This window comes from Lycorma delicatula, chromosome 7 (assembly GCF_047948215.1).
Source record: "Lycorma delicatula isolate Av1 chromosome 7, ASM4794821v1, whole genome shotgun sequence".
NCBI lineage: Eukaryota > Metazoa > Arthropoda > Insecta > Hemiptera > Fulgoridae > Lycorma > Lycorma delicatula.
The window spans coordinates 13,758,817-13,779,683 of record NC_134461.1 but is presented as its reverse complement, the minus strand read 5'-3'; the positions used below and the strand labels follow the sequence as shown (position 1 = coordinate 13,779,683).

General features: G+C 30.7%; 1 protein-coding gene across 2 annotated transcripts in view; it reads right to left on the bottom strand.

Annotated features, from left to right (window-relative positions):
- Cyt-b5 (Cytochrome b5) overlaps window positions 1-20,867 on the bottom strand; it is a 79,489-nt gene that overhangs the window by 50,779 nt on the left and 7,843 nt on the right. For both annotated transcript variants that reach the window (XM_075371802.1, XM_075371801.1), the window contains exon 2: window positions 7,264-7,392. In XM_075371802.1, the coding sequence (XP_075227917.1) occupies window positions 7,264-7,392 (129 nt within the window). The remainder of the gene's footprint in view (window positions 1-7,263; window positions 7,393-20,867) is intronic.

Genomic DNA, 20,867 nt, shown 5'->3' with positions numbered 1-20,867 from the left:
TTTGTATCGATAATGTGTGCTCCTTTTTAATTTGGCAGGTCATCTTTACCATTTACTGAACTCAATACCATATAGAAATGAGATTACAGGAAATCTAATTTGATTTACGGTAGATATAAGTAGAGATTTTTTGTTTTGGGTATGTACTACGCATATATTTATCCAAACAAAGTTTATTATTATTATAATTTTAATTAAAAATTATCAGCTATAACACTGCAGAATAAAATCAAATCGTATATTCAAGATTTCAAGATGGAAATATTTATCAGATTTAAAATCTTATTTTCTTTATTAACTAAAAAAGGATGGGTAATCTTGTTTATACAAGATATTCGCAGGAAACCTTAAATAATCTACTGAAAAGATACGAGGCGCGGTTCAGAGGTAAGAGCCAATCGGTAACAAAATGAGACGAGTTAAAAAAATACAAAATTTATTAACGGTTTCATATACTTACATATTTATTTTATTTTCTACTTAATCACCACTTTGTTCCAAACACTTTGATATCACGAAACAAACTTCTTCATACCCGCTGCATAAAATTCCAGCGCGTGGGATTGCGGCCAATTTTGCACAGATTTTCAACTCTTCACTTTCCTTATTAGACGCAAGCCGGTTTTTGAGGAGTAGGAAGAGATAATACTCGCCGGGTACAAGATAAGAACTGTAAGGAGGATAATAAAAAATTTCCCATCCAAATTCTTTATCGCACATGCGGCTTGTACGGATGTGCGTTATAGTGAAGAACAATTCCTGTTCTTAGTGTTCCCAGTTGTCGGTTTTGAATGGCACGATGCAGTTAAGAAAATGTTTCATAATAGGTGCGATGCGACGGATATTCCAGGTTCCATGAAATCAATCAAAAGCACACTTTTGTCCCAGAATACAGTTACCGTGATTTTCCTTTGAGACCGGGCTTGTTTGAATTTTTTTACTTTAGGTGAATCGGAATGAAGCGGCTGCACAGACTGTTGTTTCACCTCGGCGTTGACGTATGAAATCCACATTTCGTCACCGGTAACGATATGAAAAAAAATTTGTCTCCCTTGCGGTTAAAGCGGTCAAGAAAAGCACATGCAGATGTCATTATGTAATCTTTGTGAGCACTTGTCAACATTCTCGGCAACCATCGTGCGCACGGTTTATGATAGCCTAGAGTGTCAGTCGCATTCTCGATGATGTTATCTTTGAAACTTCTAGCAAATAGCTTATAGAAAGACAGCTTATCAAAAAGCGACAATTTTCTTTCCCTTTTACATTCGCATGTTCAACAAGATCATCAGCCCGGATGCTACGCCACCACTTCTCTGTTCTTCATGAACGTTTGAATAACCTTCCTTAAACTCACGACACAATCGCCTCACTTTTCCTTCATTCATTGCAGTAGGCCAGTATGTTTCACACAACTGAGAGTGAATGTCAGAAAAATTATGTCCTCTTACGTTTAGAAATCTAATCGCCGATAAAACTTCACAACCGGCAGGATTTGTTATTACCGCACCTTGTACATAACATATTACGATTATTATTTATCAGTATTAACCATCGCATCTGATGAATGTAGGAATACTAAAAAAATGTTATAAAAATATACATGTATATTTTACTTTGATCGCAAATTTCAATCGATGAATTTACTGTCATAAATTTGGTTTTGAATAACAAGTAGCCAAACTGTTTATATGCTAAAAAACAATGCTTCTTACTCATACTCCCTTTACTATAAACTAGAAACTATAATTGTTTCGTTCAAAGATTTCTCAGAGGATGTAATCCCAAAAAAAATGGAGGTTACAAAACTCAAAATTCTGTACGTGAATGCAAATGTTTATTTCATGCAATCAAAAAAAAAGTATCCTCGAATAAAATTAGACAAGCTGTCAAGAATATGAGAAGACGATTCAAGTAACGTACAAATGCTACCGTTTTTTAAAACCGATAGACAAATAATATAATTATATTTATTATGAGACCCTGTTAATGTGTACTTTGGATTATAAACAAATATCACGTGCCAGAAGAATGTTTCGTTTTTTTAATAAAAATTACAATTATCAAGTCTTATCAGTAACTTTTAATTATTTTGTATTTAATTTTGATTCTAAATTAAAATTGTACGTTTTATTTTCATAAAATGCCCCTCATTATAAATATTAATTTTTACTAAAAAAAAGTTCCTTTCGTCGACCATTTTTTATTATCCGGTAAGTAACTTACTAAAAGTTTTAAAAAATTATTACATTAAGAATGTATTATATTATTTTAATCCATTTAACACGAATTAAAATTAGTGAAAAATATTGCCGTTTTTATTTTAAGATGAGTCAGAAGTACAGCTACACATCTGGAGTAAACGTATAATAACTGCTGTATATTACTGAGGGAAATGGTGAACGGTATATTAAACTTGTAAATTCATTCTCTATTGTATCAGATATGTCACGAACTCGAGCTTACATCATTATCCAAGCCGGTGCTGAACACGCAGAGCAGTAAGATACACTTGCAGTGCGGGTGGCTGCAAAGGAGGAGTGAGAAACTACGATACTGCCGAGTTGTAATTTTAATTATTTTGCCAAGTTGTAACATCGTTACGATCTGAAAACTGAAGAAAACTACTGCCTACAATGGGAAACATCCAGAAAATAAAACTTAATGGAAGGATCTACAGTAGCACCTAGATCAAGCAACATCGGTAACAATTGCGGAAATGTTCACAACCAGCCCACCAAGATGCACAAATCAAGCTGGTATAAGTAAAACCAGTGTCTTCAGTTTTGGGACGTGCAAGCTACCATCCCGTCAAACCGAACAAGGATGCACTCTGCCAGGTGACTGGAACTAGGTGAATTTGTTTATAGCAAATGCGGAAAACAATGAACTTTAGTTTTATAAATTGCACTTTTCTGATGAAATTACGTTCAGAATGAACAAATAGTACGATCAAAACAGCCGTTATAATTTTGCTATAGAGAATTCTCAAGTTACTGAAGGTACACTTTCAAAATGCAGATCGATCACAGTTTGGGCAACGATCAATCAGATGGGAAGAATTATTAGGAATACAAAAAAATGAAAGAAACCATCAATAATGATCAATATTTTGAAATCTTTGTGAATTTGCGGTAACAGTGATTCAAAATGATGAACACAAAGGGAGACTACTCCAACAGGATGTTGCACTAATTCACTGTGCGATTGCGTAAAGAGGTATTTTGCATCACAAATTACTAATCAGGTTGTTGGGAAGAAGACTGATGGAATGGCCAGTCTGTTGCCCTGATCTCACAACCTGTGTGAATTGTCTGTAATATTTGTGAAGTAAAAAAAAAATAATTACTCTTAGAAATCATAAGAAATCACCGTTCTAAGAAAAGCAATTAAAGAAGCAATTAGTTCCATTCCAGCGGTCGTATACCATAAAACAAAAGTGATTTTTTAAACCGCTGTCTTTCTAAAGCATTAACTTACGCTTTCAGTAAGCGGTGAGAGTTAAGTAAATATTACCATCGCTCGATGTGACTATACATGTGGCTACATGTATAGTCATTTCTGACATTTCTACATTTCTGACTCGCTCGGTAAATAATAAAACAATATAAATTTTAAATGTACCTAAATAAAACCCTGTAACACAATATAATTATTTAAACCGTTTTTTGTACATATTATTTTTTTAATATTTTACATATAGTAAATGTATCCCGTGTAAAACAATACGCATTAGTCTTCGTTGTATTTAGTTAGTTGTTCTATCGATAATTATTTATATTTCCATCGGCAATTATAGAACCTACATTAATTCCTGATTCCCTGTTGAAAATAAACTGTTAAATAAAAGCTCAAATCTAAAATAAAAGAATTGTTTGACAGATCTGCACAAGAAGACTTGTGTAGAACTGCCCAAGAATGTTTTTATTTTAGAATTGAACTTTTATTCAACAGGGAATCAGAAATTTACCCTCTGTAATTGTTCATGTAAATATAAATAATTGATAGAAGTTTAGACAATTAGAAGTTAAGGCAATTCTAAATTTTTACTTTTTTAAAAATAACAGTTTTTTTCAAAATAATTGATTTTGATAAAATTGGAGAATTGAATACAAACTGATTATGCGGAATCCTGCAAAAGTCAATTATCGGTGTTAATTTGATAAGTTTACTTTTCTGTTTACTGTGTTTTGGTAGTTAAGTTTCCAGTTTATATTGAAATTGATTTAGCACAGTGGTCAATATGTTGGTGAATTATTTGAATTTAGAAAAAATGATGTGTGTACATATAAAAGAAATTATATATATATTTTTTAAATTCAATTTCATTCTCCCAATCCCACCATGCGACTGAAATTAATAACGTACTTTTCTACAAAATGTTGGTAAAAAACAAGACACTGTTCTATAAATTTAGATGCGTGAACCCAATTCTGTGCATTTTGACAACTATCTTGCATAACATCTCAATAGTGAATATGCAACGTCTGTTAGAATAAACTTTTTCTAAAAAAAGAGAGAAAAATTTATTGAATGTTTACAGCATAATATAATTAACCTCCTTCAAAGCCTCTTTCCAATGTCTTTTTTATTTCATGAAACAGCTCTAGAGTCTGCCTTTTGAAATAGTTTTCAACATATTGTGAAAATTTCTTCTTACGTACTCCACCGCCTCAAATCTCAGCCCTTTTAATAGCAATTTTAATTTTTGAAATAAAAAAAGTCAACAAGATCAGGTGAAGCGGGTAAAGGATTACTGAACGAATTATTTGTAAAAGCTTGGAAATTAGCAATACACATGGGCTGATGAATTGTCACGATGAAGTAACCGTGAGTTGTCATGCCGAAGTTCAGGCTTCTTTCTCGCATTTTTACCCGACGACTTCTGGGTAATAGCGATGATTTTCTAACCCACTTAGAAAACTAACTCCCACCTTAGTGGCAACTAAGATTCTGTTGTCTTATCGTAACCCTATACTCATGTCTCATTGCCAATTACTATTGTCGACTAAATATTTCATCATCATTTGGATAATTCATCAGTTCCTTACAGATTCTTCACGATTGTCTTTCTGCTAGCGTCAAGAATTTGAAAACAAACTTAGTAGCAACATGACGCATTCCTAATTTTTCGGTTAGGATTTTGTTACGTGAACCCATCGTAACAGCAATTTCTTCTGCTATCTCACAAACTTTTAAATGCCAATTTGACATCACCATATCGTTTGCCAGACAATTTGGACGTGTCCACTGATGTCAATAGCATTCCTGGACAAATATCATCTTCAGTAGATTTTTAACCGCTTTTAAAATGCCTGAACCACTCATAACATTATAGCAGGTCAGATTCCTTCCCCGTAACCCCGTTACCAAAATAACTTGTATTTTGGTAAAATTTTTATAGAGTTAAAAGAAATCTCGCTGCTATTTTTTGAAAAGCCATTCGTCACCAAAATCACGTTAAATACCTACTTTAAATGAACACTATGCAAACTAATCATAGTCACAAACGTGTGACAAAGGATCGTTTATCAGTTCCCATACTGTGCAGTAATGTCAACCGTGTCTTAAAATATCTTTATAAACACCGGTGGAATAAAAAAGAAATCTGGAGACCCGTGATTTTCAAATACCTAGAAAAGGATTATGAAATGTGCCGGTGAAGAAACTGCAGATGAAGAAAGTAAACTAACTGTGGCCTTCATCCGATGTAGTTAAGTGCAACTTATGACTTTAAAAGGAGTCAAGAAAGTGCTGTTAAGATGGGAAAACATCTGTCAAAGTTTTTTAAAGTAAATAAAGGTTAACATCAAGGTTGCTGCCTTTCTCCCACTCTAAGCTTTACTTGAATAAGGTATTAGAAAAATGTAGGATGGTAGTGGAGGTGGATGGTGAAAATATATATATATATATATATATATATATATATATATATACACCTATATTAAGTGGAGTTTGAAGATAAATTTTAGTAAGACGAAGTATCTAGCTACTGGGGCAAAAGGAGATGACTCGACTATAGATGGGAATATCATTGAGGCATGTAAGAAGTTTAAGTACCTTGGCTCTATATTATCACAGGAAAGAAATAGTGTAAAAGATATTAATTATTGTATAGCATTGAGGCAGATGGCTATCCAGAATTGCAATCCTTTGTGGTGGTCTGAAGAGATATGAAAAGTAACTAAATATAGGTAGTACAAAAATATTATCAAAAGCATTTTATTGTACAGGTCAGAAGCTTGGGAAACTAGTAAAAGAGATGAAGGAAGGTTGTCGACTGTGGAGATGGAAGGAATTTCGAGAAGGAAAGTTGACAGCATAGAAGAGTTTGGCGGTTGGGATGTGAGAGATGATCTTTACAGCTGTTAACACTCGCCTACAAGAGGAAAAAAAGTCTGATTCTTTTTTAACAGAATTTCTATATTCACTAGATCTAGTCCGACTTAGTCAAGAACATGATGCTTGCTAAATTTTTAAATAAGAACCGATTTTAATAAAACAGGAAATGCAATAATTATGAAATTCAGTAAGGTGCCTCTGACACCTGTCAGAGCTCTTTTTCACATGTTCAGGTACAAACACTTTTACATTCCTGACTATTGAATTAAAGAACTTTGTAACGGATCAAAATTTATGAACACCAGATGTTCTGTATTTCTGACTATAAAAAACACAAGTATGGATGCATGAATATGTATGTTTGTGTTGATATTTACTTTGATTTCTGAGGCAGGTGAACAAATTTATAACCATAATTACGGTACAGTAACTCATGTAAGCAGGGTATTGATGAAATTTTTAATTTTATCATTTTTTAAGAATATCACCCAAGAAAATGGAGAGTTCCTTCTAATTCATGATGAAAATCAAACAAAGCTAAAACATTTTCCAGTTTCACCTATTTTTTGTTTTTTTTTCTTTTTTTATTTCAATAACCAAGCATATTTTGTTCGGATAACATCTAACAAAAAGTAGTTGATTAGAAGTTGCATTCCAAACTTCACTAAAAAATGGATAGCTAATTCTCAAGTTCTCTAAGACTCAAACGAGCATTATGTACATATACTTACAACAAAAAATTTTTCATACTTTACTGAATCAATTTTTAAATGTAAAGTTATTTAAAAATGTTCAGGTCAAACTAATTATTAAGGAAGAACATACTGATAATTAAAAATATTTAACCGTGTTTGTATACACCACAAAATTAAAAAATCTATGAACGAATTCATTAATGCATTAACAATACAAAATGTATCTTACCTCAACCAATTCACCAATCTTATATTTCTTCATCATTTCCCGAGCATCGGTAGAATGTCCAACATCTTCAAACGCTTCAGTACCATCTTTACCGGCCTGCTCTAGTAATACCTCTTCCCCTCCAGGATGCTGTAAAAAAAATTCATAGATTGTATTAAAGAAAACAAACTATTACAATAAATACCGAATACCAATAACAATAGAGTTAACAAGTAAATATGAATTTTATGAAGAAAGTGAAGGAACTGTGTAAATAATGAGTACAACATGAAATTGAATTTGTTGAACTATTCTATTCCATAATTTTTATAATAATACATATCCATAACAATATCAACTATGAAAGAAAGTGATATTATCAGAGATCAGTACAGTTGTGTGTTGATGTTTTAATAGGTTAGAATACGATTAGAAAAATAAATAAATAAACTAACTCAATAAATAAGAAAACCGAGCAACAATGGCAAAAATGAGTACTTTTAAAAAAGAATAAAAAATTGGAATCTTAGAATTCAGTTTTAAGGTAAGTGCAGCTGGAAACAGTAATGTAGAAAATTTAGAATGAGAAATGTTGGGACAATGGAAGGTTTTATCATAAGACAGGAAAGAGGGTTCTGAGTGTTTTTAAATACCTTCAAATATATAATATATATATATATATATATAATTTCTTACTACTGGACTGTTACTGTTGAAAAAAACTTATGGGCATAAAATTAAAAAATGTCATTACATACTATAATACCATTTTATTTTTAAATGTAATGTAAATTAAAAAAATGGGTAGTTTAAATCAAATTTACCATTTACGATGTTAGATCATTTTTATAATGGCTTTAATGTCTTGCATCCTCAAAAAACCTACAGGGAAAAACACTGTCAAGCAATAAATTCAAAACAAACAGCATTAGCAATAGTACAGCAAAGTTTTTAATCATTAATCTTTGTACGCGATTCTAAACTAATACCTTAATAACAATTTTTGTAATTTGTGTAACAGCTTCCTCAAGGTACTATTGCATTAGCGCTTCCATGCCATCATTCACAACTCGTCTTTCTATACCATTTTTTACAAATTCTGTAATTAATCATATTATCCACGAGACCAGAAGTAACTGAATACAGTGATGTTAATTTGCTAAATACAAACCCTAAATCTAAGTTTCAAGTTAAATGTCCATCCAAAAAGTGTCTCACTCATACCTTGTCAATGGTGATGATGCCCCCTTTAAAATATTCCCCCTTGGAAGCCCAATCGCTCCCACTCCTTGAATTTACACCTTGAAAGCAATCCTTGTATTCTTTTTTCTAGACAGCTACCAACTGCTGTCACTTTCTTTTTAATTTCTTGTGTCATCGATTGTTTTTACTTTTAGACGCTTTTTCAATTTAGGGAACAGCCATAAACCGCAGCAAGCCAGATAAGAACTGTAGTGTGAGAGGGCTGATGAATTTGTAAAATCCTACGTTTCATTAGAAATTGTTGAATAATAATTTGCTCGATGAATGAGCAGGTGCATTGTTGTCACGTGCTTGTGGCAATTTTCCACAAAGCAGCTCATTTCTTTATTACATTACACGATCGCTTTAAAAATTCCATGAAATATTCTTTGTTCACAATCTGATCTGAGCATATTCAAATTGAACTACACCTTCCTGATAAAAAAACCAGTCAAAATTGCTCTACATAGCAATTTTCAATTTTTTTTTCAATTCGCTTTCTCAGCTCTTCAGACTTCTTTCACTGAAAATTGGGCTTTCATCTCAGGACTGTTGATATTGAGAAAATCCCATCAATCATTTCCAATATGACTTTTTTCAAAATTTCTGGGTTGTTTCCAAACTGTCCTGGATGAGTTCCACTCATAAATTCTTTTGGTTTACAAACAGTAACTGTGGAATAAATTTTCCAATCGTGCAGCTCATCCCCCACTTCTTGACTTTTTGGAATTCCAAGGTCGTCTTTTAACTCTCTTACTCTCAAATAATCCTCATTAATTAAACATTAAACTTATTCCACTTTTTCAGTAGTTTTTGTCATTGCAGTCCTGTTAGAACAAGGATCACTTTCAACTAAAGCACAACGTTTTTAAAAATCTTCTAAACCACTCTAATTTCTATATCACTCATAGATTCATCAACACATTTTACAGATCATAGCAACGGTTTCTATCAGAATAACTAAGTTTTTGGAAAAATTTAATGCAAACTCTTTGTTCTACGTATTCTGACGCCATGGGCTGCGATGAATATAGATTTCGATAGTTATATCTAGTATAACTATCGAAATCTATATTACGCTCAACTCAATCAAGTTCCTGTTTGACAGGTGTATCCACACGGGTTCAGCTAATAGTGTGAACATTAGCACACCAAAGTAGCATTTGTAAAACGTTACAGCACAAGGTGGTTTCTATCTAGAAACCACCTCCTCCTCCTCTTTTTTTAGAAGTTTGTAAAAAGAACAATGTACAAATAACGGAATATTTTGATCACTGTTACAGAAACAGGTCATCAGCAACATAGAAACCATATGGGGAAGCAAAGTTCCCAAACTTATATGATGATACTGTAAAGGTTTAAATTTTCTCTTGAAAATATAATGTTTTATTTATTAATTAATTTTTTTAAATCTGTTTATTAACAATAATTTCCGGAAGCTTAATAAAATATAAATTCAATGGATACACAAAAATATAAAAAAGAAAGAAAATGATTAAAATGAAGTATATATATTATATATTTAAGTATATATATATATATATATATATATATATATATATATATATATATATATAAAAGTAATTTGTAATTTCAGAGGTACAAACAAATCATAAAAATGTGTCGTATAGTTTTCAAAGGATCTACAAATTTGTTAAATTATAATAAAGTAACTAAACAGTGAAACTTTCATTTTTCATTTATATACTTTGTCTTAATACTGACTTCAATTAATATTTAAAGTTACTTTTAAAAGAAAAAAATACTTAAATTTATTCTCCAAATAAGCTGCAATGGGTTAATTACTTCTCTAATAAAAGCAAACATGCATTAAGAGGAGGAAATGGACAAATTTTAAGTGCCGACTGCAAGTATTAAAAATCCTTAAGTTTCAATTGGATTATACTTAATCGATATATTAGTTTAAATAAAAATGTTTTAAAATATTAAAGGATAAACCTTAATCTTAAGGATTAACACAAAAGGGTTTCTACTGATAACAAGCGTCGATACAAACAAGAGCAGCTAGAACAAAGAAAAAATTATTTATTACTTGAAATAATTCCAGCAATTTCTCATTGCTTTCATAAAGAAATACTTCAAGTTTTAGCTTGAATTAACATTCATTCAACTGGAAGTAAAAAAGTATATAGTTGAAAAATCAAAAATTCAAAAAAACTAAAAATAGTTTTCAGATATTTATCTGAAGAGTATTTGCAAGCTCAAATCTACAGAATATCAAGTTTGGTATAGTTGAAATGGGGAAAATTTGCAATCATTGTTCAAAATGTTTTACCGATCTTTACCCTTTCAAAGTCGAATTTAAAAAAAATCTAGAAATTGGTTTTTAGATATTCACATGAAGATTTCATACATCCAAAATCAAGTTGATATCTTCATTTATTGGCAAGGCAACTTAAAAAAAAAAAATTAGCCGGACTTTAAAAAAAATTCAAAAAATCCATCTTAACCCTTTAAAAACTTTTACACAATATTCCAATATTATTAAATGGAAATAGTATGTATTTAGTCTGCAATCACAACACAAATCCGTTGTTACTTTCATTTTAAAAACTATTATAAAAATAAAATTAATATTGAGGTATAAGGCAGTTTAAATGCATTTTTTTCAAATGACTTCCAAAAAAATTGATTTTCAATTAATCTGTATGATTTTTATATTTTAATATATATATATATATATATATATATATATATATACATAAACAAAATTTATAATTTATATATTTTGATAACATATCCACAGCCTTTCTTTCAAACCTTACTCTTCACAAAATAGAAATTTTTTTTTTTTTTTTTAGAAAAATGGTTTTATTTGTTGAGAAAATACTCCAGTGAATATTGTTTGACTGCAAACAATGATAATTATATTAATAAACATTTTAAATAACAAACTGAGCCAAATTTTATACATTTTTTTTTCAGACAAAATCAATTTTTATAATTTTCTAAAATTCCTCTAAAATCAAAAAACTTATGAATGAGAAGATTTTGCATGTATTTTCTAAATATCCAAAGGAGACATTTTTGAACTAAAATGGAAGTTCGTTATATACATGCAAGCTGTACAAGGGCAGCAATATGGGGGACAAACAAGTTTTTTTTTAAATATATATTTTGGAATTAGTACTGCAGCAAGCTTTTATTTAGTATACAGTTACAAAAGTAGTCAAAGTATTTAAAAATAGAATTAATTATAAATATAAAATACACCAGTTGATGATGAAAAATTCATAACTTATTTCTGTTGCCAAGGTAACAGAAATACAATAATGAAATAAAAGAATTAATTTTTTTTTCTTTAATGAATCAATATCTTTACTTCACAACTTCACCCCGAAGAGGGCTACGGCCCGTCAATGACTAAAAACCTTCCCTCGGATAATACAAATGCATCATACAAATTTTAGACCAATAGATTGATTCTTGCATGATGCAAGTTTCTGAATAACCGAGATCTGGTTGATCAAGAGTGTGTACCTGATGCACACAACAGATAGCCTTCAAAACTTAATACATTTCCCATTTGAATCGTGAAAATCATAAATTGAGGACCCACCTTATTATAGTATATATTATAAGAGCAACCCATTGCACTCACCCAAATGGCCAAAACCCAAATATTTTCATAGCCAAAAACAACTTTGCCATATCCTCATACGTAACTACTGCAAAAAAAATAAACTCCAAAAACTCTCGGATCTGTGAGATCTCAACTCAGATAACAAAACTAGAAGTTTTACTAATATATAGATGAATATAACCGCATTATAAAAGTTAATTGTTATATTTTTAAACTATGAACAAAAAATAAAAAATAGAAATAAAAAATTACTTAAATATATGAAGAATGTAAACCTACATGTATCAATTAAAAGAGCATACATCGAATCATTTTAATGAAAGGAAGCGGTTAAAATGATCCATAAAAAACTATTATATATCCGGATTGTACGGATCGTCTTGTTGGGAACTGAATCATAATGATAAGGAAGAGAGAAGGAGTGGATTGAGACTTTTAAGATATGGATATGGAAAAGAACAGACAAAGATGAATGAATAAAGTGGGAAATAAGGAAGTAATGAACAGAATTAAAGCAAAGAGAGCATTTACAAAAGAAAACTTATTAAGACATGTGGTTAAAAGGAATGGAAGTATGACAATTGCATTGGAAGGGTCAGTAAGTCGATAAAAGGAGAAAGGAAACGAGAAAGAAAAAGAATGAAGTTAACAGATGAGGTAAAGATTGGAAACTACAAGGAGGCAAAAGAAACAGCTTGGGATAGTAATAGATGAAGACAACAGTGGTTTAAGAGACCTGCTGCCAAGAAGAACACCAGATGATGATGATGAATAATCATAAATTATTACACTTAAAATAAGTTTAAAAATAAACATACAATCATGCAGATAAAATATAGAAGGGAGGGATTGAACTGACCAGAGCACTCAAAAATTTGTAAGACCTACCATTCCAACCCCCCACATCCCTGCAGGAAGGAATACACCCCACCTTGTGAAATTTCCATCACCATACCAGCCACTTCATCTTTCAACACAAAAGGGCTTTACTGACCTCAAACATTAATTCCAAATCATTGTAATCAGCTAGGCCACAGTCTGTAAGCTCTATCAATCATGAATTAAAAATTTTGATATAAATACTATACTTTACAAGATCGGTTTACCTTTAATTAAATGTAACATCATATATATAACAAACAAATAAGTTTTTAATAAAAACAATTTTATTAAGTGTTGTTTTACAATGTTTTTTTTTTGTAAATAAATAATTTTTTTATTTTAGAATCAACATCTCCATTCTTTTATCTCATAATCAGTAATATTTTAAATGTAGAATGAATTAAGGAAGAAAACAGGTTATTTATTGTTACAATTAAAAGTAATTACTGATATTCACACAAATCCACCAAAAAGTATAAAATTTATAAGTTTACACGATTGCCTGTATGCTTAAAAAAATGATTAATTTTAATTCAGTTGTTTAAGGGTTTTAATCTGATGTTTAAAAAAGAATAAAAATATTTCACTATTTATTGTTTTTGTCAGTACATTATTAAACAATGACTTTCTTGATGAGATATTTTTATCAAATTTAAATAATTACAAAACTGTGTAAATTATCTTTGTGTCTATTAATATTTATTGTTTTAATAAATTTAAATAATTCATTAGCGAGTACAATTTTTTTAAATTTGTTATAACATCACCTTAAAGCTACTGACAATTATAAAATACCGTACAACATGAGATTAATAATAATGAAAATTGAATAGAACATAAATCTATCTGTATGTTAGTAGGTCAAAACTGTACTTCAGCTAAGAAATGAATGCCTATAAGTTATTGTTGCAGAATGTTTATAGTGATCAAGACTACTAAGAAGAAAATTAAAGAAATTTGGTAAATGGATCAATTCTTTGCCCAGGGATTATTGTATATATATATATATATATATATATATATATACACACACATATACATACACACATTTACTTTCCTGGAATCATAGCTCTATTGCAACGCTGTAAGAAAGAATGAAAGTATGGTATGGTTTGTAAAAAGTAGGATATGTTTTTTTTTTCATTTCCTAATGTTTCATGTCCCAGGGACCCCTAAAAACAAAAAAGTATGGTTAATATGTAATTACATGTGCATATGAGTTGGTATGTTTTAAGCTTAAAAACTTATGACTGGATAAACAGATTTTGATGAAATTTGGCACAGAGACTCGTGTATAAGAGGCAATTTGTTGGTAAAAGTTTGAGTCTGGATAGTTTCTTTGAGTCAATTTTTTCAAAATTTTGCAAACATAATCCCAACTTATATTAAAGTGTCATGGAAACATGCTTATCTTACCATTTTAAAAAGGTTTTCCCCCAAATTCTCCCCCTCCCACCAAAATTGATAAAACTTATCTTTTTACTTATAAAATTTTTTTGTCGTCCTAATCATAGCAGTAGTGCAAGCGACCGAAAAAAAATATTTGGGAGCAATATTGGTGGGGGGCGGGGGGGGAGCTGGTCAAAGTTTAAAAATACTGATTTTTTAAAATTGTTTCCACCGTACAAAAATAAATAACCAAAGCTAATAAAGTATAATAACTTTGTTATCAGCTTTTATATATAAGTGTCCCAAGAGGATTTTGCTAAACTTCTTTTTTTTATTTCTCTCATTAAAATAATGAAAAAAAGTTCACAGAAGCATGGTCAGGAAATGCTTTGTTACTGAATTATGGCAAGTGAAAAATTTCATCCAGATCTCTGCTCCACCACTGAAATGAATCCCTACTGGAATTCTGGGAAGGTAATCAAGGGGCGAATTTAGTGGTTTCTTATCATTTTTGACCTGAAAAACTTTTAAAAATGGGTCCCAGAATTCTTATCACCATTATTTCTCCAAAATAGGGTGTAATAAACAAAAAAAAATAATAAAGTTGAAAAACACTTTTTTAGCTTTGGCGTAAAAATAATTTTGTTAAAATTGTCAAAAAATAAATAAAACTTATTGGTTAAAGTTATAGTAAAAATTAAATGCTGAGAAAATTGATGTAAATTATCTACAAACCTACAATAGCAATTTAGTTGAAGGGTCTTTCATATGAGAAAAATAACAGAAAAATTACATTATGTACTTGTCTCCCTACAATATTATGATGTTATTTCTTAATTATTAGTACATTAATTAACCATTAGGGACACTGTAATAGTCTGTGTTATATTAGTTTGTGTATAATCTCCCAGAGAGCAAATCGCCACAGAAAAAATGTTCAAACAATGTTGCGGTTATGATTCAGAATCTTGCTTCGGTGTGCAATATTTGTTATTGAGAAGTAAATCTTCATTTACGAGGGACAATCAGAAAATAAATTATACCCCTTTATGAAACAAGCACATACAACAATTTTTTTTTTATTGAACAAAAAAATACATATTTTTATTTATTTTTCAACATTATCACCAAGTTTTTCTAAACACTTTTCATGCCTTGTGACAAGTTTTTCGATTCCACTCTCATAAAATTTTTTTCTAATTTCCTTCAACCACATAAGAACCAATTCCTTCAGTTCATCATCATTAGCAAAACGCTCTCCGCCCAGGTCTCGCTTGAGAGGCCCAAACAGGTGATAGTCGCAGGGTGCTTGATCAGAGCTGTAAGGTGGATGAGACCACACTTTTCACTTGAATTTTTACAATAACTCCTTTGTCACATGAACTGAATGAGGAGTAGCATTGTTGTGAAGAAAAATGACCACGTCTTCGATCTTTAATGACTTTATGCAATTTTTTTTAAGTCTCACAGTAAGATTTGGCAGCGTTTGTTGTTCCTTGGGGCATAGATTTGCTGTAAACAACTCCCTCAGCATCAAAAAAAACTGTCAGCATAACCTTTCAAGTTTACAAATCAGGAATATGCCGACATTCATTTCATCTATGGTTTTTGTAACGGTAATGTTACACAAGCCATTGAAGAATATCATCGGAGACTTCCCAGTCTAAACATTCCTAACCAGCAAATATTTGCAAACATTAACTATCACCTAAGGAAAAGCGGAACATTTAATGAAACATCTGAACAGGAAACAAAAGAGAATGAAAAGATTTTATGTATGATAGAATGAAGTCCGACTATTAGTATTCATAGATTTCTGCACGTTTGAAGATTCCATGCAACAGTATATGGCAGACATTATACAATGAAGGTCCACCCATGTCATCCTCAACAAGTTCAATGTATTGAAGAAGATTACAATATGCGGCTAAATTATTGTCAATGGTTATTACAAAATAACGTGGTTCCATCGCTGATACTATTTACAGATGGAACAACATTTATGCAAGATGGGAAACAAACATTTTTGGAAACATGACAATCCTCGTGAAACCACTGAAACTAATTTCCAGCACAATTTTTTGTTAAATGTCTGATGTGGGATAATAAATAATTTCTAATTGGACCTCACATTTTCAACGGTAGATTCAGAGGTAATGGTTACCTGAATTTTCTTGAAAATGAGATGGCATTACTTTTAGAGGATGTTCCACTTAGTACAAGAACTGACATGCATTTCTATCACGATAATGCACCAGCCCATTTTTATGGTCAGTAATTCAACATATGAATGAAACTTTTTCTAACTTTTTTTTGTAGTTGAGGTCGAGATGGACCTCAACTACAACCAGCTAGATCACCTGATATGAATCCCTTGGATTTATTTTTGTGGGGATATACGAAAGCAATAGTGTATGCAAAAAAATCAGAAAATGCAAATGAACTTTTAAAAAGAATTGCGTGGACCAGTGAAGAAATCAAAAACAACCCAAGAAATGCTAGAAAATGCTATCTCATCTGTAACTCATCATTGCTGAATGTGTTTTCAGGTTGATGGCAGACATTGTACAGTTAATGTATGTAAGAATAACTTATACTATTTTATTTGGAAGTTTAGTTTGTTTTTACAATTTCATGCAATAGAAAACTAATCGTTTTAATCTAAAATTGTAATTCAGTAATTTCCATATTGGTATGTATTGTTCTGCATTAAAGAATAGATTTTTTTTTGTACTGTTATCTACTTTTTTTAAATCAATTTTCTCACAATTAAATTTTCTCTCAATTTAAAAAATAAGTTTTTATTTCTTTATTGACAATTTAACAAAGTTATTTTACACCAAAGCTAAAAAACTGTTTTTCAATTCAATTTTTTTGTTTATTACAACTTATTTCATAGAAAATAATGGTGATACATTTCTGGGGCCCATTTTTAAACATTTTCTGGGTTAAAAACCATAAGAAACCACTAAATTCACCCCTTAATTTACCTTTCCAGAATTTCAGTAACGGCGTCATTTCAGCAGAGGAGCAGAAATAGAGGCAAAATTTTTCAAAAGGCCGTAACTTGCTAATGAAATATTTTCGGATCCACATTTGTATAAATGTTTTTCATTATTTTAACAAAGTAAATACACTATGAAGTTTGGCAGAATCCTCCTGGGACACCCGTATAAACAATCATTTTCATACGATAGTTCATGAGAAATGAAACTTGCATTCAACTAAATGCTAGGGGTAGCGTGTGGGGGAGGGTCGTATCAAATTCCGACACCATAGTGCTGTATTGTCATCGAAGTTACATACGTGTACCAAATTTCATTTATTTTCATACGGCAGATCAAAAGATATAGCAGTTGCAAGATTTGATTATAACTAAAGCAAGTTAAATAAAAGCTTATAAAAAAAAATTAGCACAATAAATTAAAATAATATCATAATCAATAAAGAAGCACAATTCACATAATAATCATTACTAAGTGAAATAATAATATGTTATTTAATTTAAATAATAAATCATAAATTAAAACACATTAAATTTATTATGATTCAACAAAAAACTATATCAAGGCCAAGTCTTAAATTACCCACAAATGAAAGTTAGATATTACAGCCTTCAAAAAACAAGAAAGAAAGCTGGCTAGTTTTAATTAAAAATAAATATGTTATTAAAAGAACTTTTTTTTTACAGTGTACTAATTATTTTTTAATTATTTTATTTAGTGTACTTTTTTTATAGTGTATTTACTTATTTCCTCAAACAAAAACTCAGTTTTCTTCAACAGAAATCCTATGACTATCTGCTTAAAGAAAAAAACCTTTAAATGATGTTCTTTATAGATACATAACCAGTAATAAGTAGTAAAATTGCTACATTTTTATCCCCAGAATCAGTAAACCTAATTATTAGTTCACATCAAATTTAAACTTGCAGATTAACAGAACAACCAGTTTCACTAGTGTTGAACACATACAACATTGATCTTTTTTTTATTATTATTAATCATTATCAATAAGAACGATGCTCTTGCTTATTTTATATCTTATTCTTAAACAAAAACCAATGTCAAAAATATTTAAAAAGAGTGACAAACACCTTTTCAAATAAATCACTTGATATGTAAATACTAAGTAAAGAAAAAAATTACAAATAACTTTTCACTAATGATACTTTTTTTTATTGTTATAAAGAAAAAAAAAGTTAAATCTCTTATTCTGCTAAGTACACAATACATTACACAGATAACATTCTATTCTCTAACTCCATCAGAGATGGGAGGATTATGCTACTCTATGGATAAAGAAAAAGTAACTGCCCCAGTATTTGCTGAATTTTCACGGGAAACCACGGCAAAACCTTGATCACACATAAAATAATGAAGTAAATATAAAAAATTAGTACAAAATAATTCACAATTCAAAAGGCACCATTGAAAATTATTTTGAGCAAATATCTATGTACAGATTGGAATAACGGCAGAAAAATCATTTTTTTGTTTCTTTTATTATTAAGTTTTAAGAGCATCAACTGCTGTGGTCATTAACTCCTTTCCACAAAAAAAAAAATATTTCTCTCTCACCCTGATAAAATCTCTAGCAACATAGTCTAATGACTAGTCTTGTCATGACAGATCATCCAGAAATAAGCTTGTCAAAGGATACTACAACCCCAAATAAATACAAGATGACAAGGGTGTAAAAGGTCTTTGCCAATTAAAACTAACACGCTAAAAACTTCAAAATATGTTAAAAACACTTAACTATTTCTAACAAAAGTAAAAAATAATCAAAACAAATTCACATATTATGTATCAAGGAATGTTACTTCTTCTATAAGGGCAGCTAAACTAATTTCTTCTTAAATTTTATCATCTAGATTTGCCCTTAAACCATCCTTTCTTCTTTCTTTTTTCCATCTTTCTGAAGACCTTGATGTTGAACTCCAGGTTGTCTAAGGCCTCACAAAGGGATTCTTCTGATCCTCCACAGTAAATCACAGAGGATCTCCTGTTGCCACGATTAGATGATGCCAGCTTTGACTGTGTGGTCAGCACTGTATCAGAGTTGAGTGCATCAAACTTGATGCAATCCCACTAAAGTTTGTGGGGCGGCTGAAGTGTCCACTTCTCATCTAAAAGCCTCCATGCCTTCAAAGGCTCCATCACTGTATGTTTAAAATCCTCTTTTTTAGTAGTTTAGTTTGGCATTTTCACTGGTTTGATTTTAACCTGCTCTGATTTAGCTTCGGGCTACTTCTCTGTTTTAATCTCATTTTCACTATTCTTGCATAGTGATAACTCATTCCTGGGTGGTACAGATCTCTTAGATTTGGAAGCATCTGCTTTCTTCTGCGTCAATTTGAAGCTGCTTTCTCTTGATGGTCAACTCTTCAATTTCTCATTGATGATACGTTCGACCGTGCATGCTAAAAACGATGCCCAAGTTCAGAAACTACGTCCTCCGGTTTAATGGAAGCTACAGGAGCTGAAGTAACCTGTGCATTTCTTTTTCACATAAGGAAGGTTCATTATTAGTGCCTTAAAGCAATGTTTTTCAACACATAAACCAATTTTGTAACATGTGCTAAGCATAACGATATATAAACTACACAATAAAATAGGAAAAACAGAAAAATGTAAAGCACAATAGAAAATACTAAAAAAAAAAAACATAATATAATAAGCATTAAATAATCAAATATAGATATCCAACTTTAAGAAATAACAAGATATTCAACAACATCCTCAGATTGTTTCCTAGAATATCTTTGATATTATCTACTAATTTAAATTTCCAATATAACATCACATAACACCTACAGTCTACAAGGATGTGGTGTATTATTAATTGGCAATCACAGCAAACACAAACGGGTGCATCGGTCTGATTCAATAGGAGTCCATTGTAGATTAGTATGCCCTATTCGTAAATGGCAAATACCCTTCTACAGTTATTCTGGATTGAAGAGCTACATGTATTGAAGTTTATTATCTACTATAGCAGTCCAGTAACCTTACCACCTTCCTAGAGGTGTGTTTAATAGAATAAATAAAATCAGTAGTAGGCTACAAGCAGCTTTAGCAGTGGAACCCACACATTCATTACACAAGATTCCCACATGGCTAGGGATCCAGCAGAAATTCACTTGTGTTAAGATGATTCAACTCAGCGATTGCATTACAAATTTTCAGTGATGATAGAATGTCTAGAATACAATCTTCTCTATCAATAACCGTCTAGAATAGTAATCTGACCTATTAAATATTAAATTAACATAAAAAATTTATAGCATTAAGAATAAATTTGGCATAAATTTATTTGTAACTTATTTTAGTTCATATGAATTATCATTAATTATGTCTGCAATGCTTCACATCAGTTTAATTAGCTAATCTTCAAAGTGATGGAGCCAATTAGGCAAGATTATACTGAATACAACCGTGTCTGTTTTTATATAACGCTTAGATCAACTTTCTTTCAAATTAGCAATCTAGTTTTCCAAAGATTA